Below are 13,953 nucleotides of genomic sequence, written 5' to 3' on the forward strand. Positions count from 1 at the left end.
CGATCTCACCCCTCTGGGCATTGCACAGCCAGCAGGGTCCAACTAGGGAAAAAGGGTCGCGGAACGACAAGCCCCATGACCGGGCGCCATCTTCATCATGTATAGGCAGAAAGGGGGATCAGTTCCTGATGTTTATAAGCACAGATAAAGAACACGCACTAAGGGGATACTCGAGGACCAAGAGCGCTGCCATAAACGGGCATAACCAACTACGATATATTTAGGTGAGCAGCCCAGATTCTGGAAATTTTAAAATCATTTTTCTATAAACTCTTACTGGTTATATTTTAATGTTCCAGTGGTCAGGTATATTATGTAGGCAACGTAAGACAATTTCACCTATATTCCGTGACTAAACTGAATTAAGCAGCAACATGGGAAAAGAAGGAATTCCCTGTATGGCTTTCAACTAAAGCTCTGCAAAAGTAAGCAATTTACCGATTAGGCTGATCAAACTGGACACCATCTTTGAGGGGAAGTGTACACAGCACGGTCTTCTTGCTAATTTTTGACAAGTCAGGGCTGGGAGGGATATCTTGTGACAGCTGGAAGTCTGTTTCAGTGTGCTCTACGGCCTGGCTTTCGTCAGCTTTTTCCCATTTAGGGTCACTGTCTTTTGTTCGGATATCTAGGTAATGGTCGCTTTCTTCTGAAGTCTGGTTCTGGAGTCTGGGAGGAGGAACCTCCTGGGATTCAGGAATAACATCCGCCAAAGAGGTGGTTCTGAACGTTTCCATTTCCCTGAAATCAAAACGTAAAGTTTAAGCATAAACAAAAATGTGACAAATTTCCCAAACAGCTAAATACTGAATACATCTATGCATGGCTATGTGGGCAATGGGCATTAAAGGATATTTCCTCCTAAAAAAATAAAACCTAGTAACACATAGAAAAAATTTGCCTAGTTATATCAAAAGGTACAAGGAGGGAAGATCTACTACTGAATATCTCAGAAAATGTGTCACTTTGGCGTGAGGAAGAACTGCTTAACAACCCCTGTGGTATACATAGTATCGGCCATTCAGGAAAACAAATCAATAAGAATTGGAATTTTAACTCGTTCCCAGAAAAGGACAACTTAATGGGGTTGTCTCACTTCAGTAAGTTGCATTTGTCATGTACAGAAAGTTAATACAAGCCACTTACTAATGTATTGTTATTCACCATATTACCTCCTTCGCTGGCTGGATTCATTTTTCCATCACATTATACACTGCTCGTTTCCATGGTTACGCCCACCTGGCAATCCATCAGTGGTGGTTGTGCTTGCACACTATAGGAAAAGCTTCGGCCTCTCTGGTGGCCGGGACCGTGGGAGCGCACATAGGCCAGTGCTTTTACCTATAGTGTGCAAGCACGACCACCACTGATGCATTGCAGGGTGATGTTTAACCATGGAAACGAGCAGTGTATAATGTGATTGGAAAATGAATCCAGCTAGCAAGGGAAGCAATGTGGACAACAACTATACATTAGTAAGTGCCTTGTATTAACTTTCTCTAAATCATAAATGCCACTTAGTGAAGTGAGACAACCCCTTTAGGGTACTTTCACACTACCGTTAAAGTTTTCCGGTATTCAGTTCCGTCCTGCAGTATTTTCTCCGGCCAAAATTCCGGAACACTTGCCGGAATGCCGTATCTTGCATTAATTTCCATTGAAATGTATTAATGCTGGATCCGGTACCAAGTGTTCTGGAAAAACGGATCCGGTTTCCCGGTCTGCGCATGCCACCGGAGAGACTGATCCGGTATTGCAATGCATTTGTCAGACGTATCCACATCCGGAAACAAATGGTATCTGTTTACATACCGATTTCCGGATCCGGCAGGCAGTTCCGGCAACGGTAATGTGAAAGTACCCTAAAGGATTTATACTCACCTGACTGTGTTATGCTTTTGTTTTTATTTTCGATTTGGAAGAAACACTCTTTCATGAGACAGAGGGGTAGATTTACCAAAACTGGTGTAAAGGAAAACTGGCTAAGGTGGTCATAGCAACCAATAAGTAATCCATTCATTCTCCAGAGGCTCTGAAAAATGAAAGTTGGAATCTTATTGGTTGCTCTGGGCAACTAAGCCCATTACACCAGTTTTGATAAATCTCCCCCACTCAGTGCAGCTTTAAATAACACATCTGAAAGTCACAGAGCATTTGTTCTACACCCCCCCTAAAAGGCGCGTGCAACAATGCTTCATTGTCTCAAAATAGATACATATATTATACACATACACACATACACACACACACACACACACAGTGCTGCCCATAATTATTTATACCCCTGGCAAATTTTGACTTAAAGTTACTTTTATTCAACCAGCAAGTAATTTTTTGACGGGAAATGACCTAGGTGTCTCCCAAAAGATAATAAGACGATGTACAAGAGGCATTATTGTGGGGAAAAAAACATTTCTCAGCTTTTATTTACATTTGAGCAAAAAGTGTCCAGTTGGCATAAAAAAGGAGAAGCCTTCAACCCAAAGAACACCACCCCCACTGTCAAACATGGTGGTGAGAACCTAATGCTTTGGGGGTGTTTTCCAGCCAATGGACCAGGGAACCTAATCACAGTAAACGGCACCATGAAAAAAGGAGATTTTTGTAGCAATGTCCTCTAGGAGGCGTTGACACTAGTAAAAGCTGTTAGCTCCTCCCCTGGCAGCTATACCCCCTCCAGCCTGGAGAGAGAGCTTCAGTTTGTGAGAAGCAAGTAAACCAACGAAAAAACACCAACCATGCCAAAAGACCCAACAGGGTTCTAACCAGCAACTGCCACTCTGTGGCCGAACGACAATACTGGGTGGGTGCTGTGTCCCCCAATGAAGAGCGAGAAAGAGATTTTACTGGCAAGTTATACAAAAATCTCCTTTTCTTGTCCATATTCATTCAGGGACACAGAAACCGTGGGACGTTCAAGAGCAGTCCACGGAGAGGGAAAAATTACAGACCCATGGAAGCAAGCATCCCTGCTGGTAGCTAAGAAACTGCCGCCTGCAAAACCTTGCGGGCTAAGCAGCGGCCGCCGATGCATAAGAATGCACCTGGAAAAAAGTTGTGGATGTGTGTAAGGAGGACCGGTAGCTGCATTAGACAACTGCGCAGCCGAGGCGCGATGCCTCAGGGCACAAGAAGCGTCCACCGCTACAGCATTTGCAGACCGAATCCATCGTGCAATTGCCACCTCGGAGGCCGCCATTCCTTTTCGTGGAACAAAAAGGGTTCCATACACCGGAAGGGACTGGAGGCTGCCAATAATGACGTAACTCCCTGCCCTAGGGAGTGAAGGAGAGGGACAGTGAAGGAAGGACAATTTCTACATTGATGTGGAAGACAGAGACCACCTTCGGGAGAAAAAAGGAATGGGCCAGAGAAACGCCTTATCCTTGTGAAGACCCAGTAAGGGTTCTCTGCAAGAGAGTGCCGCCAACTCGAACACCCGTCTGATGGATGTGAGAGCCACAAGAAAAAACTACCTTCTAGGGCAGGAGCTGGAGAGATATCTCCCCAAGGGCTCAAAGGGAGAAGACTGGAACGCTGAGAGAACTACATTCAGATCCCAAGGCGGTAAAGGACGGTAAGGAGGAATCATATGTGCCACTCCTTGAAGGAAGGTTACCATGGGCACCAGGGGAAGCCACGCCGTCAACCAAGACCCTAACTGCCGATGTAAGACCGGAACCTAAAAGAAGGTCGTCCCTAAGTGGCAGTGACAAGGGACATCTCCAGAAGGAGAACGAGATCGGCGTACCACGCGCGACGGGACCAATCCGGAGCGACTAGGATTTGTCGGAATTCCCTCCATCTGACCCTCCGTAGAACCCTGGGTAGGAGAGAAGAAACACATAAGGCGGGAGAACTCCCGCCAAGGAGATGTCAGGGCATCCATGTAGTATGTTTTCAGAACTCCTGCTCGGGAGAGAAGGTGGGGAGCTTTCGTGTGGATACCGTTAGTACACCCAGACCAATGGAAGGAGTCCCGATAGAAGGAGGGATGTGGAGGGCGCCACAGCCCACCAGTCGGAACCGGAGCATGCCTGGAATGGAAGGCCACCAAAAGAATACCCCGTGCAGATGCAGATGCGGGAAGGTAGTAACATAGGAACTACCAAGGCATGAGGGGTGTCTATGAATCATGACCCAGAGGAGGAAAGGGACAGGGGAAGACTAGTCTAGGTCCAAGCCCATTTCCCGTCTGAGACTGGCGCTATACAGAAGTAGCCAAGGATTTCAGATGCAGAAGAGTCCATCAACTGACGAAAAACTGAACAGACAGAACCCAAGTATGTAGTGGTACGCAATACCGCTCCCACAGTAGTAGCCAGCGCTCGCCCAGTCAGCGCAAAAAACTGAGAGGGAGGCCTAAAACTATCCGTAGAAGCCACGTACCATAATGCCCCAGTTGAAGTAGAGCGAGAAGGAGGAGTGGTGGATAGAGAATACAGTCAGTGAGCACTTGACTCGCTGGAACGTACACACCATATATATATATATGCAATGGTGTACGCACTACTACTGATGCGGACAATATCATGACCGACCGGAACAATGAAGACCCATGGAGATGGGAGTCTCTAGGACACAAGTGATGCTAGTAAACCCCCTGAGAAGACAGAGGAGTTATAATCATGGCCAAAACCAGCACCAAAGAACACAATGAGAATAGCCACCGTATCCACTGGCGGCCTCATATAGCACTAGAGTAAGAGTACCGACTGTTGAATTGCCATATCTGAAGATATTCAGTTATTCCCCCGCTAATGGATCACTTGCGAAAGGGGCAAAGGCAGGCAGGAAGCACAGTGATGTGAAACACTTCGCCTATGGGAGGATAGCGCGAAAGTCGGACCGCATCCAATCGTGGTGCAATTACCCTACCTATATAAGGTGGAATGCGTACGGGGTACTGAAGCCAGTGGTAGGGAAATTACCCCACTTAAGATGGGGGGGTTAATGCCCACGACGAGAACTAGTGCATATGGCAAGTCCTGTACCCTGTGAGAGTGCAATTAGCACCTAAATAAGGGGGTAATGCACACAGCACACGTTGTAACCAGTGATAATGTCATCCCGCCACCTGTGGAAGGAGCTAATGAAATACGGCAGGTACTAAACCCAGTTGAGAAGCAATTCCGCCACCTACAGAAGGGGGAATGTATACATCCGGCACTGAAATCAGTGTTACTTCACTTAGTCCACCTATGACAGGAAACAATGTATAAGGTCAGTACTGTATCTCAAAGTAGTGCAATTACTCCGCCTAAGGTGGTAATGCCTACGACAAGTGCTGCTGGCCACCGTAGACGCAATCTTAGGAGATTGCTTCGGATTCATGCCAGGGATCAGTGATTCTTCCCCCCCCCCCCCTCCCCCTCGGGCGGCCCAGCTCCTGTGAGAGGGGGTGCGCCAGAGCGTGATCCGGGAAGGAAGAGAGGTGGTGTGGAGATATTCGAGGAGAAGATGACCTGCTGTGGTCCGCTAGCGCGCAGGTCTGCCCCTCAGAACCTCGCCCCTGGCAGATGCGGACTGCGCAGGTGGGGGCTTAGCAACCAAACTCCCCAGGGAGTGGAATGGGAACAGAGGTCCTGTATAAAATTGCGCCGGCTGAGAATCATCAACGAAACGACCCGGGAGGGTGGATTGGGAACAGGGGTCCTGTATAAAATTGCGCCAGCGGAGAACCATCAACCAAACGACCCGGGAGGGTGGATTGGGAAGTTCCAGATGTCTCCCACTGGAATTGCGCAGGTGGTGAATTATCAACCAAACGACCCAGGAGGGTGGACTGGGAAGTTCCAGAGGTCCCTCATTGGAATGCGCAGGTGGTGAATTATCAACCAAATGACCCAGGAGGGTGGACTGGGAATGTCAGAGGTCCCTTATTGAATATGCTGGTGGAGAATTATCAACCAAACGACCCCGGAGGGTGGATTGGGAATTCCAGAGGTTCTCCACTGTATGGCGCAGGTGGAGAATTATCAACCAAACGGCCCCGGAGGATGGATTGGGAACCTGCGGAGATCCTTCACTGAATTGCGCAGGTGGAGAACTATCAACCAAACGACCCGGAGGGTGGGTTTGGAATACTTCAGCTGTCCTCCACGTGATTTACGAAGGTGGAGAATTATCAACCAAACGACCCCGGAGGGTGGATTGGGAATTCCAGAGGTTCTCCACTATATTGAACAGGTGGAGAATTATCAACCAAACGGCCCCGGAGGACGGATTGGGATCCTGCAGTGGTCCGTCACTGGATTGCGCAGGTGGAGTGCCAGAACGGCCCCGGAGGGCAATTGGGAACTATGCGAGGTCCCCCTTTACCAGAGATAGGGCACGGGCCCAGTGTGGGACCACACAGACCGGTTGGCCCTGCGGCTGAGGAGGGGGACCCGTATGGACGCACATTTCCTTTATTATTATTATTATTATTATTTAAAACTAGGAAGACTGCCTCAATGACAAGAGGCAGGAAGGGGTTAAATCCTCCACTCATGTACAGTGAACCCAGGGGAAGAACCCCAGATAGGTGCCGGCCCAAGAATGGTAGGTGGCCATGAAGGGTTAAGGCAGTCTCAGACCAGCTCAGCAGGTGACTGGGGACGAAGGCTGCGGCCCAAGCAAGCCGCTGCACGGCTTTTCAGAGACTCACTGGGGCGTTCGCCCCGCTTGATAGAGCGGGTCGGGCAGAGAAAGGAGCGGGTCTGAACAACATGCGGTGCACGGCCGATTAAGTAACTGCACTGTATTACTGTATCATTTCTTGAATACCCAGGGCCGGCCGATGAAATGGCTGGCCAGGAAGAGTTAAAAAAAAAAAAACGCAGAGAGCAGGGGCGGTGCTCAGCTGGCTCTGGGGAAGGGGAACAGCTAGGCGGGAGAATTTCGCGCCAGCTCCCCCCTCCCCCCCCAGGAACAGTTGCGGCCTAGTCTACCGCAAAAACCGGGATCCAGTTAACACATGGCCGCCAGGAGCACTGCCGGACAGCCCGGGGGAGAAGCGCCAACACCTAGAGTGTCCCCCCAAGAAAAAAGGGGGGCGCCCCTGGGAGGGAACAGACACTGCCGGTGCTACGGGGGGATGCAGCAGGTGGTTGAGTCCCCCATGAGGTAAGATCCTGCAGTGGTCCGTCACTACCCGGAGGGTGGATGAAATATGCAGCGCACGAGGCGCCCGCGATTGTTTTTCCCTCATTAACTCTGTCGGAGCGGCGCCTTGGCGCCCGCTCCCGACAGGGTCGGAATATGGAACTGGGGAGCGGTAGCGGGAGCCGTGCGCTCCTCTCCGTCCCGCTGATGTATACACAGTCACCCCGCAGCGCCATCTCGCCCAATTCCACCTCCATATTAACCCCCTATTAGCCGTCAACCGGCCTAGGGGGGAGTGAGAGGGACTGTTATAGGGGTCTAAGTTCCAGAGGTCCTCCTGAGAGATAATAGGGGCCCCTGGCAGCTTGTGCCTGCTGTGTCCCCCTAGTTAACCCTGAGGGCAGAAGAAAACTATGCCGAGAGGGAGAAGCACCAGGGGAGAACCATTCCAAGAGGAAGGGAGGGAGGGGGTTAATACTTACCTAGTCACATGTACTCACCTCATCTTCTGTCCAACCGCCATCTTCACCCTTCCTCTGGTCCAGCAGGGTCACCCCTTCAGCTACTGGCACCGTAGTAGCAGGACGCTGGAAAGGGGGGCTTGGAGGGGCCCTTGGCTGGCGGGATGCAGGGGAGCGAGGGTGCCCTGGTCCACCTTGTCTTCTGTGGGGGAGGCAGCAGTGCAGGTGACCGTCACTGGCGCAACTCGACCCCGGGAGAACAGGGAGGCGAGGCGTCACCCATGTGGAACAATCGCAACGTTACAGCTCACAACTCAGTTGTGAGCTGAAACGTTGCGATTGTTCCACATGGGTGAATAAATACACCACGTCTTTTCAAGTCTTGGAGTGCTGTCCGATTTTCTTACACATATATATAATTTTCTCAAATACATCACACTAAATACTATAAACAGCACAACAGTTTTATGCTGATTGACATCAATTTGTGATTCCGCTAAACTACCACCACCCAAGTTTTTGCTACAATGCTACAGAAACCAGAATTTCCCTAGTAATGATCAGTGTACAAGGATCTGCTTGCGGGAGTGGGTAGAGGTATGGGCTATGATTGTAACATGGATGCAATTGAACACAGAGGATGCATTACATGTGCATGATATGTGAGGATTTCTTTTTGCAGGGGGGAGCCCTGATGCAAAAAATCCATTTTTTTCTCATCAGGATTTACCATGTCAAGGCCCTCAAAAATGCCATTACAACACACAAATCACCCTAAGCTCTCTTTCAGACGAGCATGTGCTGTGCAGGAATCACATTCAGCGTGTGAGCGCGATTCCCTGTTATGAACACTGCTTATTTCTCTGGAGCACAAGGCATTATAATGATTTATAATGCCGTGTGTCTCTGCATGAACTTACTGCCACAGAATCATACTGACAGCATTGTTGAATTAGGATTCTGTAGCAGTAAGGTCATGCAGAGACACACAGCATTATAAATCAGTATAATGCTGGGAGCTCCAGAGAAACAAGGAGTGTCCATAATCAAGAAATCACGCTCACATGCGGAACGCGATTCCCTCACCCGACATGCTCGTCTGAAACAGCCCTAAAGCAGACAAAAGGAGATTTCTGAAGGGGAATACAGGAAAGAAATCTGTGTGAGATGGGAGGAGAAAATACTACTATAGTGTGGTAAGTCCTCTCATATGCATAGTATATAAAAATCAAGAGGCCTTTTTAAATGTCTGAGGGAAATAGTGGGATTCACTCCTTACTGGATTTTACAGTGTTACATTATTCACAACTCTGTCCCAACACACCGACTGAAAAAGACTCCCTTTGTAATTTATTTCTGTCTGTAACACGCTATATGGTTAACAGGTTGCTACCACTTGTGCTGTACTCGGAACGCTTGTTACATAATTATATCACGTGAACAGTATCTTTTGTCACTCATTGTACCCGATTACCATTCTTAAAAGGTTATAGGACGCAGTCTTTAATATTACTTACCTCTGGAGGATCCTAATTTGATCCAGCAAAACTTCTTTCTCATCGTTACATTGCCTGATTCTATCTTCTAATTCTTGCACTAATGCAGATGACTAAAGAGGGAAAAGGGGAGAAAAAATAAATCAATCAAGTGAGGTAATTATTATCTGGATAGAAAGGTTTGCCCCTTGATCAAGGTATTTTTGGGTAAATGGCCTGCAGCTATTTACTGCTTTTTTGTATCTTTAAAGGGTCCATTCACACGTCCGTAGAATGGGTCCGGATCCGTTCTGCAACGTTGCGGAACTAATCCGGACCCATTCATTCTCTATGGGGCCGGAAGAGATCCGCATTTCCGGAGCGCGGCCTCGATCTTCTGGTCCTCGGCTCCTGAAAAATATAGAATATGTTCTCTTCTTGCCCGCAATTACGGACAAGAATAGGCAGGTCTATGAGGGTGCCGACCGAGTGTATTGCGGATCCGCAATACACTACGGATGTGTGAATGGACCCTAAGGCCTCATCATGCACACAGCCGTTGCCGTATTGCGGCCCGCAAACAGCGGGTCCGCAATATGCGGGCTCCCAGCATCACGGATGCGGAACCATTCACTTGAATGGGTCCGCAATCTGGGAGATGCTGTGCGGTGCGGAACGGAAGCACTATGGTGTTTCTGTCCGTCCCTCTGCGCCGCAAAAAAATTGAACATGTTCTATTTTTTAACGATGCGGACGGATCACGGACCCCTTCAAGTTGAATGGGCCTCGATCCATCCCGACCGCCGCACGGATGTTGCCCGTGCATTGGGGACAGCAAATTGCGGTCCCCAACGCACAGAACGGCCGTGTGCATGAGGCCTTAACCTAATGTCAAACTGGAGGAGTAACTGTTAAATAATATTTAGTCTAGCCGATATTAAAACTGAAGTCCTAATTGTTATATCTATTGAACAGGACAGGAAGACATTTCACAATTCCTTGAATTATTAGGGAAAGAACATCTCTGACCTGTACAACTACTGGCTCCACAGCAGGCCGCTCGGCTCTCAGAAGGGGCTCCAGATCGTCCTCGTCTACACTTACTTCAGCATCTGCTGTGTCTTTCACTACAGTTTGGTGGCTGCCAAAGTTTCTGTAAAGCTGCAACAAGTCTGGAGGCTTTGGGGTGTTTAACCCTACATCATCCCACAGTTCAAAGTCCTAAAAAAAGAGGGCAAAAAAAACAACAACTATTTTTAAAGCAGTCTACTGAAATTCCACACACTGAACATGGTCTAAACAGAGTGAGCCTCATTCTTTTACTGCACATAGCACAACATATTGGATAAACCTACCAATCAGTTATTATTCTGATCACATTTAGAGCATTTTCACATCTGCGTTGGAGGCTCCATACAGGGCCCCAGTCACAAAGCAAGAACAGCGGAAAGAAAAGTCCTGCATGCAGGACTTCTTTCTCCCGGAGAGAAACCCAATGGATCCCATTATAGTCAATGGGATGTTTGGCTCTGCTCGTGTCAGTTATGTGCTGGGCCTGGCACTTACATTATTTTGTTGTTCTGCTGGAGGTGGTGCATTCCCATGTAGTAACCACAGGGTAAACCTGCAATATCTTGTGATCCATCAATTAAAAGAGGTATTCCCATCTCAGAATTTTCTGTGGATATACCATAAAAGTCATATGGACGCAGTGAACCCACCGCAGAGTATGGAGAGGCAGCTCCACATGTGTGGCTCTCTCCATTTACTTCCACTGCAGAACAGGACCTGTGGTGGGACCTGCATCCATCATACTCCTGTGGATATGTCATAAAAGCCTTACCTGCAGGCCTATGTAACACCACAGATAACCGTGATCTCTTTCTGTGTACAGATAATGTAGTGAATGTCAACTGCAGTCCTATGTAAGGACACAGATAACAGTGATAACTCTGAGTACAGATAAAGTAGTAGATGTCACCTACAGGCACAGGCCATAATGTTGTTGCCCAAGTGCTGGGTAAGGATGTCAGGAGCGTTGGAGCTGGTGAGCGTGGTATGCTATTGAGCTCCGGTTTTTCGTGGGTGGAGTGGAGAGAGCCTGGGTCGGGTGTCCGATGGGTGAATCCGGAGTTTTCTCTTGATTACTAACTTACTAACATACTTTTGGGAGACGGCAGTGGACTGGCGTTGTTGGCGGGGGGCGCTGTGAGGTCGGGGTGTATTACACTTCACGATACCTTCTGTGGCCCTTGTTGGATTCCCGGGGGGTGGGTAGCTGTATGACCCGCTGTGGTCATTTGGACTTGGGTTCTGGGATCTTAAGGAACGGTCCCCCCCCCTAATTTCTACAGATGAAGCGTCAAGGCCCAAGAGGACTTTTTTCTATTTGAGGGGAGCCTACGCGGCTGAAAAGCCATACTTGTGGGGGCCCTAACCAGAAAGTAAAATTGGCGCTATTGCTGGGTACCCTGCTGTTGTACTCACTAAACTGGACTTACACACTAACTCTAATTTTAAATGGATTATTTTAGTTCCTCCAATAAGCTATATAGCCTGTTTGTTAGTGATCTTGTACCTTTCTCTGCCCTGTGTGACGATTGCTATATGTTTACCTGCAGTCTTTTACTTGGGGGATGTAACTATTTATTTAGTCTGCAATTAGTTTGTGCGCAGGGCTGTGTCCCTACCCAGTATCCGCTTTTTATTATTTGTCCTGTAACCTATCTTTTTTTCTTCCTATAAGTATTTGATACCGTTAATAACCGGCCTTCTGAGGTGCTGAGGTGGCTCCATAGTTGGGGCATTGAATTGTGTTTATAACTGCAGCTTACCTATTTAGATAAAAATGCTGCCAAAATTTCGCAAATCGGGAGGACTGACCTCCCCAAAAGGAGGTGTAGGGGGGAGCCCACAGGCCCGATTAGATAAATTTCTGAAGTCACCACCACCTAAAACTAGAGGAGGGGTTCATAGGTCTGCTCCTCAGATTGAGCCAGGATTAGATAATACGGATCAGTTAGAACGGGGTTTATCAAAGGCCAGTTCCTCCCATAGTGAAGGTTTTGATAGTATTAATAAAAAACTCCAGGATATATTGGGAGTAGTAAACGCTACTAACACTTCGGTGGCAGAGTTGACTTCTTCTCTTGCAGTAGTTCAAGGCGATGTTACCATAATAAGAGACGAAATGACAAAGCTGAGACTAAAGGTGAAAGAATTGGAATCGGCAGTCAACTCTGTCACCGTAGATAACGGTGTATTAAAGAACAAACTAGAAGAGGTAGATGAAGACCGTTCTTGGTTAAGGAAAAAGGTGGTAGAGTTGGAGGATAGGTTACGTAGATATAATTTGCGGTTAGTAGGGTTCCCAGAAGGGGCAGAACAGGATAATCCGTCAAACTTTATTCAGAAGTGGTTGGTAGAAAGTCTGGGTCCAGACTATGATGTATCTACCTTCTGTGTGGAAAGAGCCCATAGAATCCCCTTCAAAAAACCTCCCCCAGGGGCCCCTCCTAGGGCAATCCTGGCAAAATTTGTTTGCTCAAAGGATCGGGACTGGGTCCTTAGACGCAAAACAGAAGTAGAAAATATAAAATTTAATGGTAATCTGATATCAATTTTTCCTGATTTCTCGCGAGAGACCCAAAATAAAAGAAGATCTTTTTTTGATGTGAAAAAAAGATTGATTGCAGCTAAGATTACTTATTCAATGTTATATCCCGCTAAATTGAGAGTGGTATACAATGAGTCTGTGAGCTTTTTTTCCACACAGTCGGAGGTGGCGCAATGGTTGGATTTAAAGGGCCTATGAAAAATATGGAAGGTGGGTGAGGGGGGAGGTTAATGAGGGGAGGTGGCAGGGAGGAGGTTTGGTGGTAGGAGAGAGGTTGATGGGTATTGTGAAATGCCCTGTCAACCATGCAGGGGTTTGTTTTGGGGGTGGGTTTAAGGGAGGGATTGGCTGCCGTCGGTTGCTGTGCAGATATGCGTGCCTCTCCGCTAGTGAAGGGGGGATGGAAACCCTGTTTATCCATAGGAAATGCCGTGTAATATTTTATTCTGGAATGTGAGAGGGCTGGGAGACAGGGTGAAGAGGACGGTTGTATTTGACCTTGTGGTCCGCCATCTGCCGGCGATTGTGGTACTGTTAGAGACCCATGCTACATTAGATAGGATTTATAGACTGAAAAGGAAATGGGCCTCTCTTGAGTACCACGCTTGCTACTCGTCCTATGCAAGAGGGGTTAGTGTATATATTCATCATGGGATGGAGTATCAGCCGCTAGATAATCTGATCGATAAAGAAGGTAGATTTGTATTCCTCCATGGGTATTGGAAAGGGCAGGAGGTCATACTGGCTTTTATCTATATTCCGCCGCCATTTAACGCAACAGTGTTTTCACAGTTAGTTCAGTATATATCCACAAAAAATCAATGTGCGTTATTAGTGGCGGGTGACTTTAATGCAGTACTAGATCCTGAGCTGGATCGGTTCTAGTCGTTCTCTGGGCGCGGCCGCGCGGGATCCCCCTTGTCTGCTGTATGCCAGGAGCTGGCGCTGGTTGATATCTGGCGCCACCTCTATGGCAATAAAAAAATCTTTTCATGTTTTAGCCAGTCATTCGGGTCTATGTCCCGTATAGACTTGGCATTTGCAAGCCGGGATCTGTGCGGTCGCGTCCTGAGAATGAGGTATGAACCTCATGGAATCTCGGATCATTCCCCAGTTCTTGTGATATTTGCGGAGGCCCCGAGTACAGGTAGAATTTTTAAACTGAACCCGCATTGGTTTGATGTGATAGGGGAGCAAGTTAGAATAGAGCAGGATATTCAGGAATTTTGGGACTTTAATGTAGGATCGGCACATATTCACTACGTGTGGGATGCTTTGAAAGCCCATATAAGGGGCTTATACTTTAGTAAAATTA

General features: G+C 47.8%; 1 protein-coding gene across 5 annotated transcripts in view; it reads right to left on the bottom strand.

The window, feature by feature from the left end:
- RELCH (RAB11 binding and LisH domain, coiled-coil and HEAT repeat containing) overlaps nt 1–13,953 on the bottom strand; it is a 139,867-nt gene that overhangs the window by 71,459 nt on the left and 54,455 nt on the right. For all 5 annotated transcript variants that reach the window (XR_005778958.1, XM_040431891.1, XM_040431890.1 and 2 more), the window contains 3 exons: nt 10,052–10,243; nt 9,065–9,156; nt 439–741 (listed from right to left, as the gene is read on the bottom strand). Coding sequence is in view for 4 of the 5 variants with exons in the window: in XM_040431891.1 (XP_040287825.1) it covers nt 439–741; nt 9,065–9,156; nt 10,052–10,243 (587 nt within the window). In the remaining variant the exon portion in view is untranslated. The remainder of the gene's footprint in view (nt 1–438; nt 742–9,064; nt 9,157–10,051; nt 10,244–13,953) is intronic.

Source organism: Bufo bufo, chromosome 5, assembly GCF_905171765.1.
Source record: "Bufo bufo chromosome 5, aBufBuf1.1, whole genome shotgun sequence".
NCBI lineage: Eukaryota > Metazoa > Chordata > Amphibia > Anura > Bufonidae > Bufo > Bufo bufo.